The 23,675-nt window shown below is 32.9% G+C and overlaps 1 protein-coding gene and 1 long non-coding RNA gene across 3 annotated transcripts in view; both read left to right on the top strand.

Annotated features, from left to right (window-relative positions):
• The first annotated feature begins 4,316 nt into the window (after nucleotides 1-4,316).
• Nucleotides 4,317-23,675, top strand: part of LOC126738340 (out at first protein) — a 274,579-nt gene continuing 255,220 nt past the window's right edge. Inside the window, exon 1 of the mRNA XM_050443616.1 lies at nucleotides 4,317-4,583. Within this exon, the coding sequence (XP_050299573.1) occupies nucleotides 4,500-4,583 (84 nt within the window). The 5' untranslated portion in view covers nucleotides 4,317-4,499. The remainder of the gene's footprint in view (nucleotides 4,584-23,675) is intronic.
• LOC126738343 (uncharacterized) lies at nucleotides 4,591-22,159 on the top strand. 2 transcript variants are annotated; one of them, XR_007661303.1, is made up of 3 exons: nucleotides 4,591-4,953; nucleotides 19,090-19,231; nucleotides 19,318-22,159. It is a non-coding gene; the product is annotated as an uncharacterized LOC126738343 (long non-coding RNA). The 2 variants fall into 2 exon arrangements; XR_007661304.1 differs by having other exon boundaries at nucleotides 19,090-22,159.

Consider the following 23,675-nt stretch of genomic DNA (forward strand, 5'->3'; position numbering starts at 1 on the left):
TTAACCTGAATGTACCTACTATTTCAAAAGTGTCGAAATAATTTTCAAAACGTTACTAACCTTTAAATAAAAATAACTGTAATTAACACATAGGCACACTCAATTATGAATTATGTCTTTGGAACACTTAACTTCTTACCACCGACCTACAAGTCATCCACTGCCAGTCAAAAACAACCATCACGAAATACCGAATACTATATCATCAATTGAATCCATATTGTGTCATTTATGCTATCAAGAACAAGAGTCTATCCAACGTCATATCTCAGCTTGCGTTGGAAATTTCTCAACCGACTACTAACTATTTCTCATTATATCCCGATGAAAACTAAGAATACTTTTAGAAATATAAAACAGAATATCACATCTTTTTTACTTTGAGTGCTAAAATGTGCAACAATATGGGCATCCAACTCGCTATGTTCTGGTCTTAGAATTTTTCGAAGATGATGCAACTTGAAGAATCTTATAAAGAATAGCGTAAGTAGCTAAGGATTTGGATAATTTAGGTTTTATTGAAGTATGATTGTATTAAGTCCTCAAATCAGCCTTCTGCTGTTCAGTACTCAAAACTTAAGCCAACATAAGATTGAAGTTACTATTATCAGTATTACTATTTCATTTTCATTACTATTATCCCCGAGACCGTCCCGATCAAACCCACTAATACTAATACTACTAAATAAAAAAGTGTTAAAAAAATCAATTCTTTCTTATTTATTTACAAAATCATTTCTAAATAAGCACTAAGCTATTTACAGCAATGTCTGAATGTTGCTTGATTTCTGGCATTATAAGTGACTATTCTTTTGTAGATAAAAAGAGGCAATGGGCGTTCAATCACTATATGAGCACACTTATCACTAAACACAGTATAATTCACTTTTAGGAGATAATCTAAGCATTATCCATAGATAAATAATAGATCCAGAATAGTCAGTTAAACAAAACCGGAAAATTTCCCATTAAAAAAAAAGATTATTTTACACACTTGCTCTTGTTATCCTAATGCTTGCTTTAAGTTAATAATAGTGAAAATGTTTGAAATATTAAATGAACATAAAATAATTCGTTTCTTATTGGCAATTGAATATCTTGAGTTATAATGAGTACAGTTTTATAATTATTGATTTCTAAAGACTCTAAGGACTTCGTAAGTATGTGCTGGAAAAATGATTAAAATCAATGCACAAAACATGTTTAAACTGTTTTGACATTTTTCTTAAAGAAGTGCCTTTAAGAAATAAAATAATTTGTGTCTTATTGTCAACTAAATATTTTGAGTTCTAATGGATACAATTTTATAATTATTGATTTATGGAGACTCTAAGGGTCCTCAAGTATGTACTAAAAAAATTATTAAAATTAATACACTAAAAAACAAGATATTGATTTTTATTTCTACAAATGACTCAGGTCCATTGCACTAACAACAAAAATAACATAAATCAATTTAACAGCATAATTTGCCTTACAGTCATATTTTAAAACAAAAGTAAAATATAATATGAATTTATTTCATTTTTCTGTTACTCAGTCGTGTCAAGCGACTTTAGTCGCTATTTAAAAATAATTTAAAATGCATCATCCTTTGCAAAAGTATTTATTTTATTGTTTATTTTATAAATCTGCATTTCCACCTTAGGACAGTATTAGGAATAGACGTGGATATTCTAAACCAGTAATCCAATGGATATCCATTAAATATCCATTTTTTATGCCTGGACATAACGGATAACGATTGAACTAATTTTGGATATCGATATTGGACATTCTGGGCTATATCGGTATTTTAAATTATTTTTAAATTTTATTTATGACAAAAAACGCGACAAATCAACATTTTTCGAAAAAATGATGGATAGGTAACTCGGTCAGTATTAGAAGTTGACGTACCTTAATTATTATTTTGTAAAATATTAAAGCAAAATATTTATTTGGCCATATAATTTTTTTTTTCAATTTTGTGAAGGAATATAAATTTTATTTGGCAATAATAAAATTTGTTTTCAAGATATAACTTGATGATCGGTAGAAGTTTGTAAGGATTGCTCTTATTTCTTACACTTTTATTGCAAAAAATGGACTTAAAGTTAAGCAGCTTATTTTTGAGGATGTAAAAGGTCCAACAAGAAAAACAAAACACATAAACCAAAAAAAATGTATTGGTTAATCAACTGTATAATTTTTTAAAAGCTTTTATTTGGCAAGGTGCTGGAATTTAAAAAATACGCAAATATGTCAATAACTTTTAAGCTATTCACAATTGCATGACAACATAGGGGTGATTTTGATTAAAAATGACCCCCTCTATCCCCCGTTTAAGCTATTTTTCACTTTTATATACAGGGTGTCCGAGACAAAAGAGCACCCTGAAAGTCTTAAAAAATAAATTGTTTAGCCAAACCGATTACGTCAAATTTAATAATAAGGCGGACATTTATTAACAGAAATAGCGTTTCTTTGACGTTGTCTCTTCACCTATCAGAGCTCCTATGTCAATTTTTTAAAATAGGAATAGGGATCGAGGGATACCTTAAATTAAAGGTAATTTTATTTTCTAGATAACTCTGTTTTTGTTTTTTTCTATTATAATAGTTCGTTCTCAAGAAATACGAATAAACGTGGTTGACATTCTTTATACGATGTTCGTTATCTACGATGCAAGAAAGAATTGGTAGGTGGATCTTTATTATCAACAAAATAAATCTGTTAGAGCAGCAGCACGTGCTTTTAATGGTAATCATCCGGACAAAAAGGTAAATCATTCTTATGTAATGGATTTGATAAAGAAGTTTCAACAAACGGGGTTAATACTAAACAGAAAAAAAATGAAAATCAGTATCCAGTGAAAAATGAAGTGGTAGTTGCAGTATTGCGTCATGCTGAGATGAAACCTAATTCCTCGAACTGCTTGAAAAATTGCTACCACATATGGCATGTCTAAAAGGACATTTTACAACTTTAAAATTACACAAATATTATGTCTAAGCAAACTATCTGCCAAAAATCTGCCAAATCAAATTAGTACACAGGTTAAATGAAGATGATCTTTGATCTTTGTGTACAATTTTGTAAGTATTTTAGTGATAAGTTAAATTGTGAGAGAAATTTGCTGCACAATGTATTTTTCAAATAAATGCTCCTTTTATTTACGGTGAAGTCAATAGACACAATTGTAGATATCGGAGCGACAATAGCCCTCATTCATTTTGAAAAACACATACGCAGCAACTTCAAAAACTTAATCTATGGCCTGGTATATTGAAAGACCATTATTGTTGGATCTTTTTTTATTGATACAAATTTGAATGCTGAAAATTACTTGAAAATCCTACAGGACGCTAAAAATCCTAAAATATCTGAGTTACTTGAATAAGATGATAACTTTCTAGAAATTATACTGCAACAACTCAACAACAAGATAAGATACAACCACATAATGCTGCTGCCGTTTTTCATTTTTTAAACAACATATTTTCTGGACGATGGTTTGGCCAGAGAGGTACGGTAGAGTGGCCTGCTAGACCTCCCAATCTTACCCCTCTTGATTTTTTTATAGGGCCATCTAAAGATCTTCGAAATAGAATTGTTAACGCATGTCAGTTAATAACCCCCGAAATGATTTCTAATGTGTGCAAATGTTTTGAACAACAATAATTGTATTTTTTATAGAGGTCAACGGAGATCATTTTCAACATTTAATAAAATAGATACTTTTTATTTCTTCCATTTAAATAATAACGCTTATTTTTCTTTATTCATAATTCTCGAGAAAGAATTTATAAAATAAGAAAATTAGTTTTATGTAGAGAATAAAATGTAAGTGATGCCTTTAATTCACGCCAGAGAAACGCAATTTCTATCAATAAATGCCCTGCTCCATATTAAATTTGACGTGCTCTCCGTTTTTGACTAAAAAATTAATTTTTCAAAATTTTCAGGGTGGACTGTTTTGTCTAGGACACCCTGTATGTAGCCTCCCTTATTCAAAGACCCACGAGTTACCAGTGATGATTGGTGAAAATTAAAAATTATAAACTTTTTTTTTAAATTATGATACAAAACTTTCATAATAGTTTTTTAATAAATAAATCCTATAGTCCCACATGTTGGGCGCCAAAATGTTTTTTCTGAAAAATTTGGGGTAGTCCCCAGGTTTAGTTACTAGATTTTATATGATATTATGAGAATACTGATACTAAAATTACCCTAAATAAAACCAAAATTTTGAAAATCCGGCAACGTAGTATGCGCACAATATCCAACTCCATAAGGTCTTCTATACCCATAATGTGATGCACCACATCGGATTTCTCGGTTCTCCGTTGCACAGTTTCACGTCGCGTTTACGTTTCTTTCGTATTCATTTCGCTCGTCGTTCGCGTGACTCTCGAACTGTTGTCGGCGCCTCCGCCAGATCGATCATTTTCATTGTTTACATCACAACATTTTCGGTTCTGCCAATAGAAAACTCAAAAACAATTTGGGAAAACATGACCAGACGGTGGCTGCCGGTGGTGTTTTGGTTGCTGGTCGGTCTGGGACGTGGTCAGCTGATTATCAACGTGAAAAATCAGGTAAACATGTGTTTTCTAACCTAAAAATTTGTTTTGCTGGTGTTTGTTTATGTTTTTGAGTAATTATTGTTATATTAACATATTGAACTTTTTTCTTGTTAAAAATTATGTTAAAATGTACGTATATATTTATGTAAAATTTATGATTTATAGGAGAAACATGATTTTTTTTTTAGAAAAAAATTACCTACTTGGGATTATGTTTAATCTATTGTATAAAGCAAATGCACATGCTTTTATAAAAAATATATATTTATTGTATAATACCAATTTAACAAATATTATTAAAGTGTTGAAATTGAATTCTTTGAAAATTTATACCGCGGGTGTCCAGGATGTCCAGGAATTCAGGAAAAAAATGTATTTGAAGGTAAGTCCTAAACGTCTTAACGATATTTGTTTAAAAATTTGCAGATGTGTTTTATGCATCAGGGAGCATTTTTTGACGCACAAGAAAAAACTAAGTTTTATTAGTGGCATCTGTAAGGGGTTAACTGTAAATATTTTTTAGTAAAAAAGCATTACGTCACTGAATTTTTCTGAAATAAATTATATTTTTTCAATCCTTGTTTTGTCTTGAGCAAATTTGTATTTTTGGGTTTTCTTATTTGAGGGTCTGTTTTTGCGTAAATTAATAAAAACCATTTTTGGAATGGTCAAAGGATAATATTTACTCAACAATTATTAAAATCATTTTTTTAGGTATTATTTTAAAATGAATTAATGATATTTTCCTAAAAAATCACTGCAATTTTTTAGCATTTTATACGATAGCTGGAAGAAGAGGTAAATTGCAAGTGATTTTTAAGTGTAAATTTCTAACAAATTACAATTTCTGGAAACTAACGAATAGCAAAATAAAACAAAACAAAAAAAAAATTTATTCTATTTACAAGTGATCTACATGACTGACATCTGATTTAACACATATTCTTGCTCTTTTTGATAAGAAACAGCAATATGTTCCCCTTTTATATGTTAGCAATGTGACAAAAGATCAACGAAATGTACCCTAATTTACAAAAAATGGATAAAAGGAAATTTGTGCAAATACAAAATAACTGGATACTTAGATATAGGAACACGATACCTCATTAGAAAGGGATTTCAATTTGCTTTTAGAATAAGTTATAATATACAGATAGCAATTTTTGTATCTAGCGGTAAAATCACTAATTTTAAGCAACCCTGTATAACCTAGAACAAATTTTTATAGTGAAAACTAATGTATAATAATTTTAATTTTATGCGCGTTCCAGTGCCGTTATAATAAACATTTATTTGAAGCTATGTTTTGGTCAAAAAATAAAGAAAATAATTAATTTCTCAAAACCCACTAAAGACAGGAATAGGAACAATTTATACAAAAACAATCATAAAGTGATAGCAAATCGGAAAATAAAATAATATACAGGGTATTCTATTTAAAATACTAAAGTTGCTACTATTTTTTGGTATAAGCGGCAACGCTGTATCGTAAAAAATATTTTTAATCGTTAGATCACCAGCTAAAATCCATGATACCCAATTTAAAAAAGTTGCATTTTTCGTTCTCCGTAAACGTCTAAGGTACCATCAACCTTACAACGGTACCATCAATCACCCTGTATATACTTATTTTCTTTCTTCGACGACTAGCTAGTGCCCCCTAAAATAATTAAGGCTACCCCAGACGCTCCACTACCGCTAAGTACACATATCAACACTCGGAAACTAAGATAACAGATAACATATACCGAGATCTTAGAATCCAAATGTTCCAATCGAAAAGACAAGTAAGGGCTCTCTATAACTCACAAAACTAACTTGAAGGAACTGTACGCTCAGAGGGTATGCCGATTGCTACACAATCGACCACAACCTGGTAATACCTAAACAGCGACAAACTCTGGTATGCTATAAGACTTTAGCCATGGACTTATACAACAACAATATAAAATATTACTCACATTAGTGGACAAACACCACCACTTATATTATTATTTATTTATTTATGTTTAGGGTATATGTTTATGGTATGATTAGGGTTTAGGATATACACTTTTAAACGAATACAGGGTGTTTATAAAATATATTAAATTACCTTAGTTATTTTACACAAGCCTGCCCAATTCTTCTCCAAAGCTGTTCTCGTATTTCTCTGGGAACGGCATAGACTTCTGGTCTTAAATACCCCTAATGGGAGGATCTAGGAGGCCAAGCAATCGGACCAACCCTTCCACTTTAGTACTTCTAATATAAATACTGCCATCACCAAAATGTGCGGGACAGCCATTATGACATAATAAAATAAAGGGTTTTCCATTTTCAGCTCTCTATCTTTGAATAAAAATAAAACAAATTATGAAAAATATTACAATAGGTTTATTTTTATTTTAAAGCATATCTGATGACATCAAGTTTTAAAAATTATATCAGCCAAATGACCGCCGCGGTTTCGCTGAGTTATTTGAATCCTAGAGATCCAATTTTCGATGGCATTTTAACACAAATTAGACACTGGCCCAATCTCACTAATATTACAAGTTATATTGGCCTTTAGGGAGGCAATCGTTTGTGATTTGTCCGCATATATTCGAGGTTTGACGTAGCCTCACAAGAAGAAATCCAAGGGAGTTAAATCGCATAAACGTGGCTAGTTGATTTCGGAGCCTCGCAATATAACGGAACCTCCGAATCTTTCACGTAATAAATTTGTTGTCTCGCATGCTTCTCTCGTAGCGCCATCCTGTTGAAACCACATATTTTGCAGGTTCATCCCACCCTATCTTGGCGAAAAGAAATTAGTTATCATGCGCTGATATGGAGCACCATTTACAGTAAGTGCGACTTAATTAGAACCGATTATTCCGGCGGAACGTGCACCAAACAGTAACTTTAATAGAGTGCAATGAAACCTGATGAATGTTCCGTAGACTTCTTCATGTAAATCCAGCTTGTTTAGGGGATATCTGCTATATAGAACATAGTGATCCAAATGAGGTCAAAGTATATGCGATCTATGGAAAATTTTGCTGGTATGAGATCTCAAGGCAAGAAATTTATAGTTATCACAGTTGTTGGTGTCACGTCACGTTTTTTATAAAGTGGAACAAAGACTGATGTTCTTTAGTCATCATATTCCCTGACATAACTGATGTATTTTTCACAAGCCTTCCTGTCCCGGAAACTTTATTTCCCCGGCTGTTAATTCCAGGCTAGTCTTTGCTATGGCAGGTTGAACCTCCAAGAGCAGAATGTGTAGTTCAAATTGGTTGTTTTTATGATTCTTATGACAATCATAATCGGTATACAGACCTATACAATACCTATACCAAACCACAATCACCTAATCCAGATCAGCATCCAAGTATCCCTCACTGTCCAATTTTTTGGTTTAAATGTTAGTGTAAGAAGTTTAATTTTCCGAAACAAGTTTCTCGTAGAATTGGAATTGAAATGAGATTGTAATTCTCTACAAATCTCTTAAAAGTAAACGTTTGTGTTCCGTCGGCACAACTTTTGAATTGAATCTACATAAACATAAACACAATTACACATAATAAAAGGTTAAATCAAACTGGGAAATCTCTAAAATCTATTAAATTTTTAAAATAACGTAATTTTAAGTTAATTCTTTTTATGTTCTGATGATGCGGGTGAAATGCTTGACATTATTTTGTCTGTCCGTAGTAAAAGTTCGGCCAGTAATGAACTGAATTCCTTGCTTCCTTATCAGGCTTGTTATTGAGTTTTTAGTGGCTCCAATTACATATATTGTTAATGAGTAAAGTTAATTAATGTTAATGGTATTTGTAGTTTGGCTACTCCAAGTGGTTTAAATTTTAGTTAATAGGAAGATTCAAAATATCAGCAAGCGCGGTTAATCAGATGATTAACTGTAATAACAGCTTATGAGTCTCTGTAATAACAGCCTGGTCTTTAATGTATGGAAAATCGAGATAATATTTTTTAGCCTCACTGATTTAAATAAAAAATTTACTTGTCAAAATGCATGACGAAATAATGAAAGAAAATAAAATTGTTAAGTACTTAGGTATATTAATGGACGGTCTTAGTTAATCATACTATGTAGAATAAAGAAACTATCAACTTATATCTTATCTGACAATTACGTAATAAAATTGATGCCGTTTTTTATTATTATAGTCCTATTGTTAGAACCTTTGGTATGACACTTAAATCACAAAATAGTTTTACCACTAACCAAAACTCTTTACTTAATTATTGATATACAGCAAAACTATTATTATTAGGTTCAGTAGTTTTCAAAGAAAAAAGAACTATTTTATTGAAGCCCTTCGTGTAGAATACTGTTTTCAGATTATGCTATTTCCTTTTTTTTTAAGCCAATTACGTATCTAAGTTCTACATAACTTATACGAATGTTGCTTGTCTAGAAAGAGTTAAAGTCTCAGCTATCTATTTCCTTAATGAAATAGTGTCGTTAGTTAAACAGTAATATTGCAATTTTTTTTTCTTTTAATTATATAAGTAGTATAGTTAAGTATTGTAAATTTTATTTAATATTATCTGACATTATCCGATACTTGTACGTCTATGCAAATATATATTTATTATTTGTCGTGCTGGAACAAGTAAAGGAATAAATTTTCTCATATTTTATATGGCTTTACATCGAAACAAACAAAGTTGCACGTATTTTCATAAATTTCTTGCTCAAAACTTCAACGCGTTGTTTCTATTAAGTTTCAAGTAATTAAAAAAAAAACAAATAGCTGCAATTTGTGAGTATCAAAGCAAACACAACTGACCGAAAATGTTGCGTGCCAACGCCGTAAGTGCGCGCCACTAGGATTCTTTAATAGTGTATATCGGAAAGCATGCATGGTGTTATAAAATTCGGTGCAAATATTATAAGAGCGTATTTTTGATATTAAAATAAGACTTTTTTTTCTTATAAACATGTATCCTAAGATGCTCCTTCTCAAAGATACATCCGATGCAAATTTCTTGAAGAATATCGTCTGTCGCAATAATGGTGTACATTCAATTTTAGTGTAATCACGGTTATAAATAATCGATTTTCTTTAACCCTTTCGCTCACTGTGTACACATTTGTGTACATGAATTTATCATCATCCTTATATAAATTCAGAAAGGAATTTATTGTTTTGCCCATAGTGTCATTTGTGTACATTAGGATCTTACATGTAGTATAGATGCCGCCCTCTAGGGGCTTTCAATAAAAATTTGTTACTGTAATTTTAACAGCTGGCGAGCAATATTTGAGTAACGCGTGCAAGGTTATTAATAAATAGTTAAATATTATAGAATCCTCGTTTATAATGAGCCGAAATCGCCCGCTAACAGATAAAGAACTATTAGATTTAATAGAAGCTGGATTATCAGACATTGAAGGACTCAGTGACGGCGAATTCAATGAAGATGATGGCTTTGATTTTGATCCTAAAGGTGTATTACTTGGAACTAGTATATTATATAATGTGCGTAGCATATATACTTTTTATCTTGTAGAATTACAAGCAATGAGTGATGAGGAGGAAGAGGCTGAACCTGTTCCCAGCACACCTGTAACTCAACAACGTGAACAGACTGAGCAGCTAGAACAAGCAGAACCTAAACCTGTTCCCAACATAATGGCAAAAACTCCACAAAAGTCGAAGAAATCCAATATAGAAGACTATTTGGAAAACAATGTCTTTCAAAGAAAAAGGATATATTCCGGCGAAAAAATGTGCAGTATATCACTCCACCGATAGAGTGGCACGTTAGAGAAGAAGAACCAGTAGTTCAGCTAGAAGGCCCAGCGTTTTTTTTCTGTAATTATTTTGCAGATATTTTCCAACCCATGATGGAATATACAAATCTTTACGCTGTTCAGCAACAAACCCGCTTTGTTCCTACGGTTAAAGAACTAAAAACGTTTGTAGGAATACATTTCATTATAGGTAATCTACATTACCCAAGAATTAAGTTATACTGGGACTATAAATTACAAATTACACTGATTTCCAATAATATGATTCTTAACAGGTTTTATAAATTGCGACAACATATTCACTTCGTGAATATTCACGAAAAACCGGACAACAGTGACAGATTTTGGAAGGTGCGTCCATTATATGATGCAATTAGGAGAAGATGCCTTTCCCTTTCATTGGAATCAAAATTGTGTGTGGACGAGCAAATGGTGCCGTTCAAAGGCAGTTTGAACATCAAGCAATACGTTAAAAACAAACCCAAACCATGGGGAATTAAGATTTTTGCGCTATGTGGCAGCAGTGGCATCTTGTAAGATTTTATAATATATCAAGTATCTACTACTGAACTTGACCCACAGCAACTTAATGTATTTGGTTCGGGTGCTGCAGCACGTAAGGATATGAAAATAAAAGGTCGAGGTTGTTCCGAAGAAATTATTAGCGGGGATGGGGAAGTTATAATGACAAAATGGTATGACAACCGGCCAGTTGTAATGGCATCAAATTATATGGGAGTTGGTGATAAAGACCAGTGCCGGCGATAGGATAAAAAAGGGAAGGACTATATTTACGTTTCAAGACCACAAGTAATAAATATCTACAACTCTAACATGGGGGGTGTTGACAAGATGGATTTCCTTATTACCTTGTATCGGACATTTATTAGGTCTAAAAAGTGGACTCTGAGAATGTTTGCTAATGCCATAGATATGGCATGCGTAAACGGCTGGTTGGAATATAAAGAAAAAGCTACTAACTTGGGTGTAGCTAAGAATTATGTCCTAGATTTGCTTTACTTTAGAGCCTATGTTGCTGAGGTTTTAATCTTGGCAGGAAAAACATCTACTAGGAAGAGGGAGCGACCAGCAGCTGATAGTCCGAGTCCTCCAACGCCTAAACCGTTAAAAATAAGACCAGAAATTAAAACAGTGGCCGAAGTTCGTTTGGACAGACTAGACCATTTGCCATCCATTAATGAAAAAGACTTTGCATCTAGGTGTAAAGTACCAGGCTGTAAAGGACGGTCAAGAATTTTATGCCAAAAATGTAACGTTCACCTATGCCTTACAAAAAAAAGCAACTGTTTTGCAATACATCATAAAAAGTATTTTTTTGTTTTAATTTATCTTTTATATCATTGACTACAAATGTACACAAATGTGTACATAAAAAAACTAAAAACAAACAAAAAAATAAAGAAACTGTTTACGTCAAAAATTTTCAAAAAAAAATAAAGAGTTGATTTACAAAAAATCAAATTTTTCTTTTAAAAATGAAAATTCATGAGCAAATGATTCATGAATGAGAAAGGGTTAAGCAATTTGTCCGGCTCTGAAAGGAGACAATTTAGGACGCATGTTTATAGGGCAAATATTTCTATACTCTTTCTATAAAATACTCTCTATACTATATAGAGAGTATATTATAGAGAAAATACTTTTTATACTATACTCTTGAAATATTTGCACCGAATTTTGTATATCTTGTTATGGCCTTTTTATAACACCATGTATATCTTGGTTTATTCTTCTGGCTGGAGCATTCTAAGAAAAATATCAGTGCAATGAATATTTAATACATAGGTAGAATCTGTAAGATCTGTAAGAAATTCTTAAAGTGGTTTTATTTTTGTTCTGCCAATAAAGACTCACTTTTTGATCCTATGTAAAAACAAATGATAAGAATTCGATAAACTGTCTTTGATATCATCACATAGATTTTTTGTTTCGTGTCCACGTCCATCGATTTCACGTGGTTTATTGGATAACATTGTATGTACTTGGGGCTAAGGGCGTGGTGACCGAGGTTAGTAGGAAGTCATAAAACTCAATTCTAATTATAGGAAATTTAACATGTCATCTGCCATATCAAAAACGATGTAATCAATGTTATATTGACGTAATTAAGAGTGCAATTTAAGGAAAAATTACAAAAAATAAATTGTTGGATCAAATATATCAAAATTAGACTACTTTAGAAACGCGATATCTTCCATGCCAATTACCACTTTAAGTTATAAAGGAAAAGGCTTGGCAAATTCCTGTTCCATTATTTTTCCTTATTTGCATTAGAATAGCGCGATAAGTGTAACGGGAGCAACTCCACTATACTACGCCGCACCTTTATGCACTTATTTTAATATTATAATCCCCAGAAACACTAAGCCCTGTTTACACTGGTGTACGTTTTCCAACAGCGGTAGCACTCGGATATTTAGCTTGTAAAATTGGTTTAAGCAGCCGGATAAAAGGGTTCTTTGCGTGCGGAGGGTAACAATTCAAAATATTCTGGCTTTTAACATAAATCTGTTTGTTTTGAAAGTACGAGAGGTATAAATCAAAATATCGTAGGACGTGCAGCGTTTCGCGTTGTGCACCAGTCAAACCGCGATATTTCCAAAGCGAAGGCGAAATACATTACTTCCTCTACGAGATATTTACATAAATATTTATATGGGAAACTTTTGTAAACTTCTCGTTTCCCAAGGAAAAAGAAAGTCAGTATAGGATAAACTTGTACGTGATTTATTGAAGAAGAATCATTAACCTACATATCACATTCAAGTTATATAAGTTATATTGTCTTCTAATATTCAAAAATTAAAGAAAAGAGTAATTGGCAATTCATTCATATATTATCCAGTTACTATACGAGACTGACAAAGCTAAAATTTGTAGGCATGTCTTATAGGAAGTGACTCTATGGCACCTGCAACAGTCAACTATCAGGATATGTTGTAGTAGGACTCTAATAAGACTGTCTTAGTCAATCGACCATCCGTTAGATAGTTCCAAACTGAATACAGAGCTGGTGCAGACTTATACCAGCATGCTTTAGCAGACCTCACATGCTGAGACAATTCGCTACTGTCTTCCAAGCTACAGTAATTGCTATCTTAAAATGCAGACAAGAAATCTTAAATTATGAACACTGCAATCCACTCGTGTCGATCTGCTTGGAAAGCATGCACCTGGCAATAAGCCTGATAGTTGAGCTCCAAGCTTGTACTTGTGTGTGTTATAGTCCTAGAGGAACTCGTGATGGAAAACTGCAGCGTTTAGCTTATCTAGGTACCTGGCCCCGAATCTCTAATCGGCATAGTCAAGAGATAGCCTAAGGCATACATAGTTGGGCTCTTTACCTGTCTCACCAGATAATTAAGCCTAAAGGACTTGGGGATTATCCGGAGTATCGTTGGTATTGGGCGGAGGAAAAACTATGGTTAAACTATAGAAAAAATCACGCGCCTTCCGTTCTAATTCACTTTGGATTTTAGGTAAAAAAATGGTAATGCTAGTCAGTCTCTTTATTGCTCTCTGCATTCAGGCAGATCTAAATATTCCGTCATTTCTTTATTGTGTAAATCAGAATATTGCACGGCTAGAATTAGCATTGCCGTAGATCTATGGGCAGTTTGTCCGCTTGCAATATTTCTGATGCAATGATGCCAAATGCTTATGTAAAAATAGCAAAAAAAAATTATAATACTATAACAATTTTTCATTTATTTTGACAGGCATAAAACAATACTACTATTCCCCTTTAATAAGATATGATAAGATACTTTATAAAGAAGGCAATAGGCAAAGTGAAATGAATGGAGATAACGTATATTAGAGAAAAGGACAACAACATCGCAACGCCGCTTGATCGCATTGTTGATGCTACAGACACAAGAAATGTTTACCAGTGATATCGTTAAAAAAAATTTAGAGAATAAATATAATTAATAATAGACTATGCAAACATTTTATTATGCCATTTTTCTAACAAAACAAAATCAGTCATAGAGCATTGACTAAACTGAAGTTTTCTATTTTTTAAACCCTTAAGAGATTGGAGTTTAAAAAAATATTTTAATTTAAAAGTGTAAAGATTCTTGTATTTCACACACTTCAGATTTAAGTTTTTTCTTAGGTTTATTTTTATTTTACTATCCCCTATCCTACGTTTATGATGAGGGTTCTCCTTTTTTATAATGTTATGACAGCATAGGTATTAATTTCTAAAAAGATTGGTTTAAATTGTCTTTTTTCATGGTGCGTTATAAACAGCACAAGTTATAAACACAGCCAAACAAAGGACACATCGCGCATCACTGAACTTTTGCTTGTGGTGTTGCCATTCCAAATTTTTTAGAAGCGGTTTTAGGAATAAAAATTTTAATATTTTTTTTTTAGTTTGTAGATGTTATTTTTGCTCTTAGAGTAGGTTAAATCTATTTTTACTATTTATTTTCAATACAAAATCTAAGACAAATAAGTTAAATTAACATTATTACATGTGTTAATATATTGCTGAAAATTTCCTGTTTTGAAAATGTGTGTAAGCTTGATAACAGAAAGTCTGTGATTACGTTTGTAAACAAAACCCCCTCTTGCCTGTGTGCACATGTTGAACTCAAACAAAGTTGTTTTTAACTAATTCTAGTTGTACATTGTTCTTAGCAGACCTCTATTTTATTTAGTAGCCTGAAATAGATGATAAAGAAATCGCGGAAGATAGTATTGTCATAGATTTTAGGATATTATTTTCCAGTCAAATTAACTAACTTAGGATTTATCGCGCGAGAAGTCCTTATTTGATTTCTGTTACGTCAAAAAAATAATTATTTTATGAGAGAGAAATATAGTGATAAGTTGCTAAGCTGCAGAAGAATTTTTTATCTTTGATAATTCGGCGCCTCTGACTATTTTAAAGGTAAAGAAAATATACTGCCATGCATTGGAATCATTTTTGAATTCATTTATATCACTAGAATAGTTTTCTATTTAATACATTTGCATATTTTCTAGGCTTTTAAATTACTTTTAAATACGATATACTTTGCATACACGTATATATCTTATAGCGTATAATGAAATATCATACACAAAGAAATCTTTAAAAAAATGGGAAATGCATTATCGTGTAGGAAACAATAATTATACCAAATAAGATACAAACAAAGTCATGGTGAAATTCTGCAAGTTATAATAGTAATAATAATTTATTCATGTCAATACAAATATAAATAAGTATACACAATTCGGTAAAGTAGACTAAGAGATATTAACATATGATTCAGAATAAATAACACAACAAAAGTTAAATTGATTAAAATGCAAAATAGTGAATCACAGTATTAAAGGCATGAACACAAAATATGACCCACTACATATTTTCATAAATTACATTTTAAAATGCTAAAATAATATAATAAATTGACTAGTCTAAAATATTAAAATCAGAGTCTAGATATTGGTCAAACGTCATCTAAAAGATATTTTTTTAACCTTTTCTTATGAAGATAGTTATTAAACGCGTACTTACATACATTCCTTTACAATCATCTCTATATCCTAAGCATGTCATTATTTTTACAGCTTTTCTATAAAAGCCAAATATTATATATTTGAATGGTATATTTTCTAGGTGTCCATTAAAAAATAAATAGACGGTGACAAAATGCGAAAATTACTCAAAAAAAAAAAAGAAAAATATTTATTAATATATGATTTTGGCAATAAAAGCTCAAAAATGACAAAACTCAAAGAAAATAATTTAAGTAAAATAATTGCGTCTCCGTCTCCCACGTGAAATGCCGTTTAATAGAAAACCGTCTTCCACGTGTCGCCATCTCCAGGCCTCCAGCATTGACGTGGGCTGTACAGGACCGAATATAGCGACTTACGACCCCTCTCGGATGTCAACAATGAAAGTTTAGTTTTAACGGTACTTTTTTTAAATAAAAGAGGTCATTTTAAAATCATCATTAGAATAATTAGCTAGATTGACTATATTTATATATTAGGTAGTCTTTTCACGTAAACATGCGTAATTTGACGTTTATTTGAGTGCGTAAAAAGAATTTGATGTTTATTTGCCATTTATTCATAGTTTGTCAACAAATGTTTTGACGTTTTTTTACCATAAAGTCGTTTAAGTGCGTAAAGTAGTTTGATATTTTTTATTTTTTTGATGTTTTCTTCGGTAGTAGGAAAAATGTTATATGTTATACGTGTGTAAAATCCCCTTTTTATTATTGATGGAAATTGACAAAGTTACCTAAAAAAATGATAATTTTACAAACTTGTTACATAAATAACTGTTTTATAATACCGTGCGTAAAGTACTTATTACTTTTTGCACCCGTGGTAGCGTCATTTGGAAAAAAAGGACAATCAACTAGACCCTTACCAGGTCAATATGGCGGCCATTCCATAACATTTGTTAAGTCTTCGGCCTAAACTTTGTTGACAGCCCAGTGAAATGGTGCGCTATCAAGTTGCAGCATCCTTGATTTCTATTTTCCAACGAATTTGCGCGCAACACTGTTTCACTGTTTTGGTAAGACTTTCAAGTGCACAACACCGCGATAATGAAAGAACTAGTGATCACCTTTTACTTTTGACGAGCTTAGTTGGAAGACGCCATTCCGGCGCTTGTCTAGTTGAATTGTCGAAACAGTGGGCTGCCAAGGCAGTTGTGCATATAGGTCTCCTGATGGACCCGTCATGCTCCACCGGGGTTTACCAGAGCCCAACGGCCTCAGAGAAACCGATAAGGCTCTCTGGTCTGAAGGACTTAAAGTCACTCGGTACACTGAAAGTGTTACCCAACTATTTAAAACTGGGGCACGTGAATGCTGGGTACTCCCCGACTACATGTTCAACGGTTTCATCCTCCTCACAGCACCATCGGCATTCCGGGTTGTCCGTAATACCGATAGTATGGAGATGGCTTCTTAAGTGCCAGTGACCGGTTAAAAGACCTGTCACTAGCCGAATTTCGCGTCTTTTTAAGCGTAGTAGATTTTTGGTGAGACAGGCAGAGGGCCCACCTATGTGCGCTTTGGCCTGTCTCATACCAGCGGACTCAGTCCATCTTCGGTGGGTCCACTTGTCCAGCAGGCCCTTCATTGACGCGACTGCAACGCATTTGGCGAGACCAACTATGGGTTCCGGCCACATCGGCACATTGGCGGATCCCAGTCTGGCAAAAGAGTCCGCTTCCTCATTACCTGCACGGCCTGCGTGGCCAGGTATCCAGACAAGCTGGACCCTGCAGCCAACCTGTACCAGTTTTTTCAGGACTTTTATGCACTCTAGTACAAGCTTGGAGCTTACCTTTGCGGCCGTAATAGCCTTAATGGCAGCTCTGCTGTCCGAGCATATTGATACGACTGTATTGCGGTGTCCGCAGCTTAGGATGTTCTGTCCGCATTTTAATACAGCGAAACTTCGGCCTGGAAGACAGTGGCGTGCTCCCCCGCTTGTCTAGTTAAAGTGCCATTAAGCGGTGTGTAGAGTGTAAACCGTTACGCCGATACAGAGAATAGACTTACACGACCTATGAATTGACAAATCTCCTTGCCTTAGTTTCGTTTCAACATGTTGGTTAGCCAAAAACGATTGCTCGTTTGTATAGTAACTTAATATAACTTTATTTGCCCACGACGTTTTGTCCATTTACTTCTGACTGAACACTCAACAAAAACTAAATACTTGCAGCAAATACTTCTTCTTTTTTTCATTCAAGACGTGACGGAGACGGCTATGGTGTTTTCATCTATAATATATATGTACTAAGCAAAGGGTTCTATTCCTTTACACCTACGCCCTACTGTGTAGTGAGGTTGGGGGTTCTCCATTTCGGGCCATAATGGTCTGCTTCTCTTATGATGCATCCGGCATTATCTGGCCTGGATACAGGAGTGAATAGGATAAGCTAACTACCGGCTAGGGGTGGAAAGGGTCTGGGAACTGCTTCAGAAGGAAAGGAAAGGACAAAGAGCAACATGTGTGGACTGGGTAAAAGATGACACCGCATGTGGTCGCCCATATGACAGCATATGCATCCAGTTCACACTCGCTGCGAGTTTGCTTTGATGTGTCAAGTTTTTACCGCCAACGGACAGACAATCGCTGCCTTGACCGTGTTCCTTGACGTATGGTGCACTGGTTTACACTCTAAGCGTATCACCCTACACGCCATCTAACAGCAGTTTTAGCTTGTCGTGTTCGTAAGCCAACGTTTCTTTAGCAGGTGCCATGCGTTTAATGAATATGACATCGGAGGTCACGGTTCTAACACTTCTTTAACAGTTGGGATTTTGCAAATTATTGAATGTTTTTGGTAACTGGTCAAGCAGCAACGTTTTTTAGACTCAAACAATCGTTTATGATGTAATGAACTGATTTATAAAACATTTCAGAAATTTCAGGGGATATATTTCTCAGACTTAATTGACGATTTTCGGTCACCATTTTCTTCACAACCAAGACATACTAAATCTTTCACCACATCTGCAGTGCTTTCACTTAAGTCAATTCACCGTAAGCCTTTTTAGTGCTTGGGAAAACAAAATTCTCTTTGCAATGCAAAATAAAAGCATAATTTTTTGTACGATATTTCTATTTATGGTAAAAATGACAAAACATGTTTAAAGTTAATCAAGAAATACTTTATAGTAGTATTGTTAACGTTTTAAATGACAGATGATGCTTAAATTCCAATTAAACTATCCTTACTCTTTTTACTTATTTATACTCTTTTAGGGTTCAAACTGAAACTATAAATGTTTACGATGTCCAGATGTTTTATAAATGAGGCAGTCCATTTAGATTTCAATGAATAAAAGATGTAAATGTATTTTATATTTTTTACGGACTGGCACAATAAAAGACATTACAGAATAAGGTAAACCAGTTAAAACGTAAGGTTTTCTTCAAAATAAAATAAAAAAGTTTTCTCAAGTGAAAGAAATTATTTATTCTTTTTTTTAGTAGAACAGGATGAAACTTCAACAAAACAAAATTTATTCAAGCAAAGGCGACGTCCTTTTTCTCTTAATACACGCACATATGCGCAATTAAAAAAGTCAATATAGACGCTTTGTCAGATTTACTCATTTAGCCCTTTACTCATTAGATTTACTCATTTAGTTATTGTAGTATAAGAATAACAATATATAGAAATAAGCATAGTTATCAAAACATTTTATAAAAGTATTATATGTAATATCCTCCTGAGATCGCCGGCCAGCTGACTTTTAATAAACAAGGATAAACATAATAGTTTATATACTTGGGATACACTTAATATAAAAATACGTTTTTTTTTTAAAGTCAACCTTTTCTTATTTTTTTGATGTCCCCTTAAATGGACGTTGGGTCATAAAGAAACAAAAAAAAATGCATAATTATTTATTATGTGTTTTAACAAAAATAATATTTCTTAAACTACCAAAACTTTCGATGTAATTTTATTGCCCAGTCACATGGTATTCATAAAAACAATTATGATCAGCAGTGACACACAAAAAAACATCACAGCTGGTACAATAAAATTTGGTTTTCTTCGTACACCTTGATGATTTACACCGAACCGAATTCTTTAAGTGACCAGCAACGGCTGGCAAGTGCATGTCTTTTTTCTTTGTCATAGGGGGAGTCAATGGTGTTGGTGTAATGTAGCCCAAAGCGTTATTTCAAATCTTTATTGTCAAAGGTGCTTCATTTTGGTCTTCAAAATTTGTGGCTAAAAGTTTATCCACAACGCTGATCTTAAAATCTAAAAATTGTTGAATTTGCTTGGCAGAATCACCTAGTTTTTTCCTATCAGTTCTGTAGAGGATCCAGGCATTTGCAAGAGCTAAATCTATGAAATGTAAAATTACTTTTACAGTCCACTTTTTAGTTCTAGTATTGATGCGATAGTAACTAATCATTCGATCAATCAATTCAATACCACCCATACAATCATTGTATGATTTAACAATGTTTGGTCTAGAAATATCTAGGTATTTAGCCTCCTTTTTCGACTAACGTTTACATATATTTATTGAATCTTTTTCCATTTTAGATGATGCAAAAATTATTGGTTTTTGATCATACCATTGAACCACATTAATCTTTGAATCATCCCTTACTGATTGTTCACTAAAACCTCGTTCGAATTTTTTAATTTCTTTTTCTGCTTTTAGATGAGTTGAAGAAGGAATTCTAGACTTCATAATAGTACCCGTACCATAAAAGTTTTTATCAAGTAAACTCTCTAACAACGATATTGTTGTAAAATAGCGATCCATGAAGATGTGAGAGCCACTTTTAAGGCTTTGGGATAATCGCATCACTGCTGAAGCTCCAACACCCAATTTTTTTGAATTTTCGTCCAAAAAAGTTTGTTTACCTTGATAGATTTCAAAGTCAAGCACAAGTCCTTCTGGTGTAGCACATACAAATTTTTTTAGTCCTTCTGGATTGGGTTTGCCTCTTACCAATTGTTTTAGACCACAGGTGCCAGTAAATGGTATCATTTGTTCATCCACTGCAACATTTTTTTACCTCTCTAGTTTTAAACATCCTTGTCTGACTCTCTCGGTACTTGGTCTTACTTTCCATAACCTGTCCTTTTGTCTATCATTAGCTGATAAATCATTGTCAATGACTACTTTTAAGTGACTTCTTATTGAAAAAAATCTATCTTGCGTCATGTGCCTCGCAATTGAATCAACTCTAGTTGTTTTGGCCCAAAACATCTTCACCCTAGGATATTTTAAACAAGACATTAAAACCGATATTCCAATAAATTTTTTTTACTTCATCGGTCGATAAATCATAAAATAAAAGTCAAAAGTCAAAAGATAAAAGTCGTTCTTTTAGCTTTTGCTGACATTTTTTCCTTTAAAATGCTAAGTGGAATATCAAATTCTAGGTCTGAGTCACCATCATAATCATCTTGATTTTCATCTATTTGATCTTCTATAATATCCATAGTTTCTAAGGTTTCTTCCAAATCTTCTTCTTCAATTATTGTTTCACCAATTATTTCCGCATTTATTATCCCATCTTCATCGTCATCTGAGTCTCCTTCAAACTCAGAATCGTCAGCATTCAATAATTGAAGTAGCCTATCGTCATCTTTACCGGGTCGCAAATAAGTATCATTTCCAAAAATAGCTAAAAATAATGTCATAAATTTAAAATGTTTCTTAAAATTATTTATTTGGCTAGTTTGAAGTTAACAATTTAAAGCAAGTCCTAGTGTCCACTTTAATGGATTGAGGTTAAATGTAAAATTAGAGGACGGATTCCCGACGATCATTTAAATGGACATGGCCGTTTTTTCCATTTATTTAAATAAATTTCCACTAAAGACTTAAAATATTAATCGAATTATAAACAAAAATCATTTAGAAAAAGATTATACTAGTTTTTACAAAAAAATATTTAGAAAAAATTAAAAAATTAAGTGAAAAACATACCGTCAATTGTTGCACGTCCGAACGCCGACATTTTAACAGCTGACTAGCGCTATGTTGGCCAGCTGATTGCACTTTTTATGTTTAGATGGCGCGATGGGTTATAGTCGAAGTAGAAATGCGTAGATGCACTGGTAAATTAGAGTTTTTTTCGGAATTACTACGTAATATTGGAATGTCCACCTAGATGGACGCAAGTTCTCAGGAGGATATATACGGTAATCAATAGTTTATATTTGTATGTTTATTAAATGAAGGTTATTTATAATATTGGTAATTAAAATATATTTTGTAAAAAAATAAGCATTTTGGATATGTGCCGACTAATTTTAAAATTGAAAATAAATATAGTTCTTATTCTAAAATCAGAAGTTGTTTCATTAATAAATAGAGAAAATCCCATTTTACTTACAATGGTTATTACAATGGATAAAACACAGAGAAAAAAAGGAAATAATTATAATACTCAAGCAGGAAACAGTGGTGGAAAAACTATTACTCCCACTACATATAAGAGTTTTGGCTCAATCCAGGATATCCTAAGTATTGTAACTATTGAGGTTTTGGCGATTTTTATTGGACCGTTGCTATATAAAAAAGTCAGAAGATCAATGATAAGAAAGATCCATGCAGAAATAAGGGAAGAAATATAAAGAAGCAGAGAAACAGCGTAAAGCAAAAAGAAAAGAAAAAGAAAAGCTAATCTTCTTGTGAAATGTAAATTAAAAATTGAATCAAAATTGAAATATTTATGGCACATTATTTCTGCCGAAGGTGTAAATGGCTACCCTTAAAAAGTTAATGCAATAAAAGAACTCCAAAAGACGAGAAAAAAGTCAAGGGGTTCGTTGCGTCTGCAAATTTTTATAAGAAAACCGTAACATTTTGCAAATATTGTTTTTCCACTAAATTATTTAACTCGTAGCATGTCAAATTTCAATGGACTTTTTTCGGCAAATATTACCTTCATACTGATAACAGATGCCTCTAACAAAGCTATAGGAGCTACTCTTTCAAACGGAGATGGATCACTAGTCTTATATTTTTCTAGACTGTTACATAAAGCGAAAATAAATTATCCTGTTATTGAAAAGGAACTGTTAGATATTGTTTTTGCAGTAAAATCTTTTAGGAGTTATTTATTTAGGCGAAAATTTATAATCTATATAAATCACAGACTTCTTGTTTTTTTTTGGAAGGAAAAACCCCTCTAGCAGGCTTACTAAATATCGGTTGTTATTGGAAGAATGTAATATTGACGTTAAATATGTAAAAGGCACTATAAATTTAGATACACTATTTAGAACTGAGATTACATCTAATGAACTTAAACAAATGTCAAACAGTGCATGGAAAACTATCCTAACCAAACCAGCTAAACATAAACAAGGCATTTTACATCCTTTGCGAAATTTTGCATCGGTCTTTCTGACAGGAATCACTGGAATAGTTGAACGTTCGCAAGAAAATAATAGAAGAGCTTTCAATGAGAAACAGATCCTCATGATAACTGATACACAAGCTGCTTTGGAAGTGCTTGTGAACACCAAGGTTTTTATAGATCTGACATGGACCTAAAGAAGCTGAGGCACCTTAATAAAATAGAACGTATGTGGATATCATCACTCGAGGAGGTACCAGGGACTAAAAGAAAGCAAATGAAATTGCTAAAAGAGAATGTGGTAACTGTGCCAAATATTACCACGAGCAGAAAAATACGAACCTTAGTGAAGAGACAATACCAAATTCAGTAGATAGAAATCTAACCTGCAAAAGGGATAAACTGTGAACAACCCGAACGAGACATATGGCAGTTAAGGAAGTCTTTAAAGGATTTTGTGTGTACAACGGAGACTTTACCTATTAGCTTTGCAAAAAGGA

Source organism: Anthonomus grandis, chromosome 7, assembly GCF_022605725.1.
Source record: "Anthonomus grandis grandis chromosome 7, icAntGran1.3, whole genome shotgun sequence".
Classification (NCBI taxonomy): domain Eukaryota; kingdom Metazoa; phylum Arthropoda; class Insecta; order Coleoptera; family Curculionidae; genus Anthonomus; species Anthonomus grandis.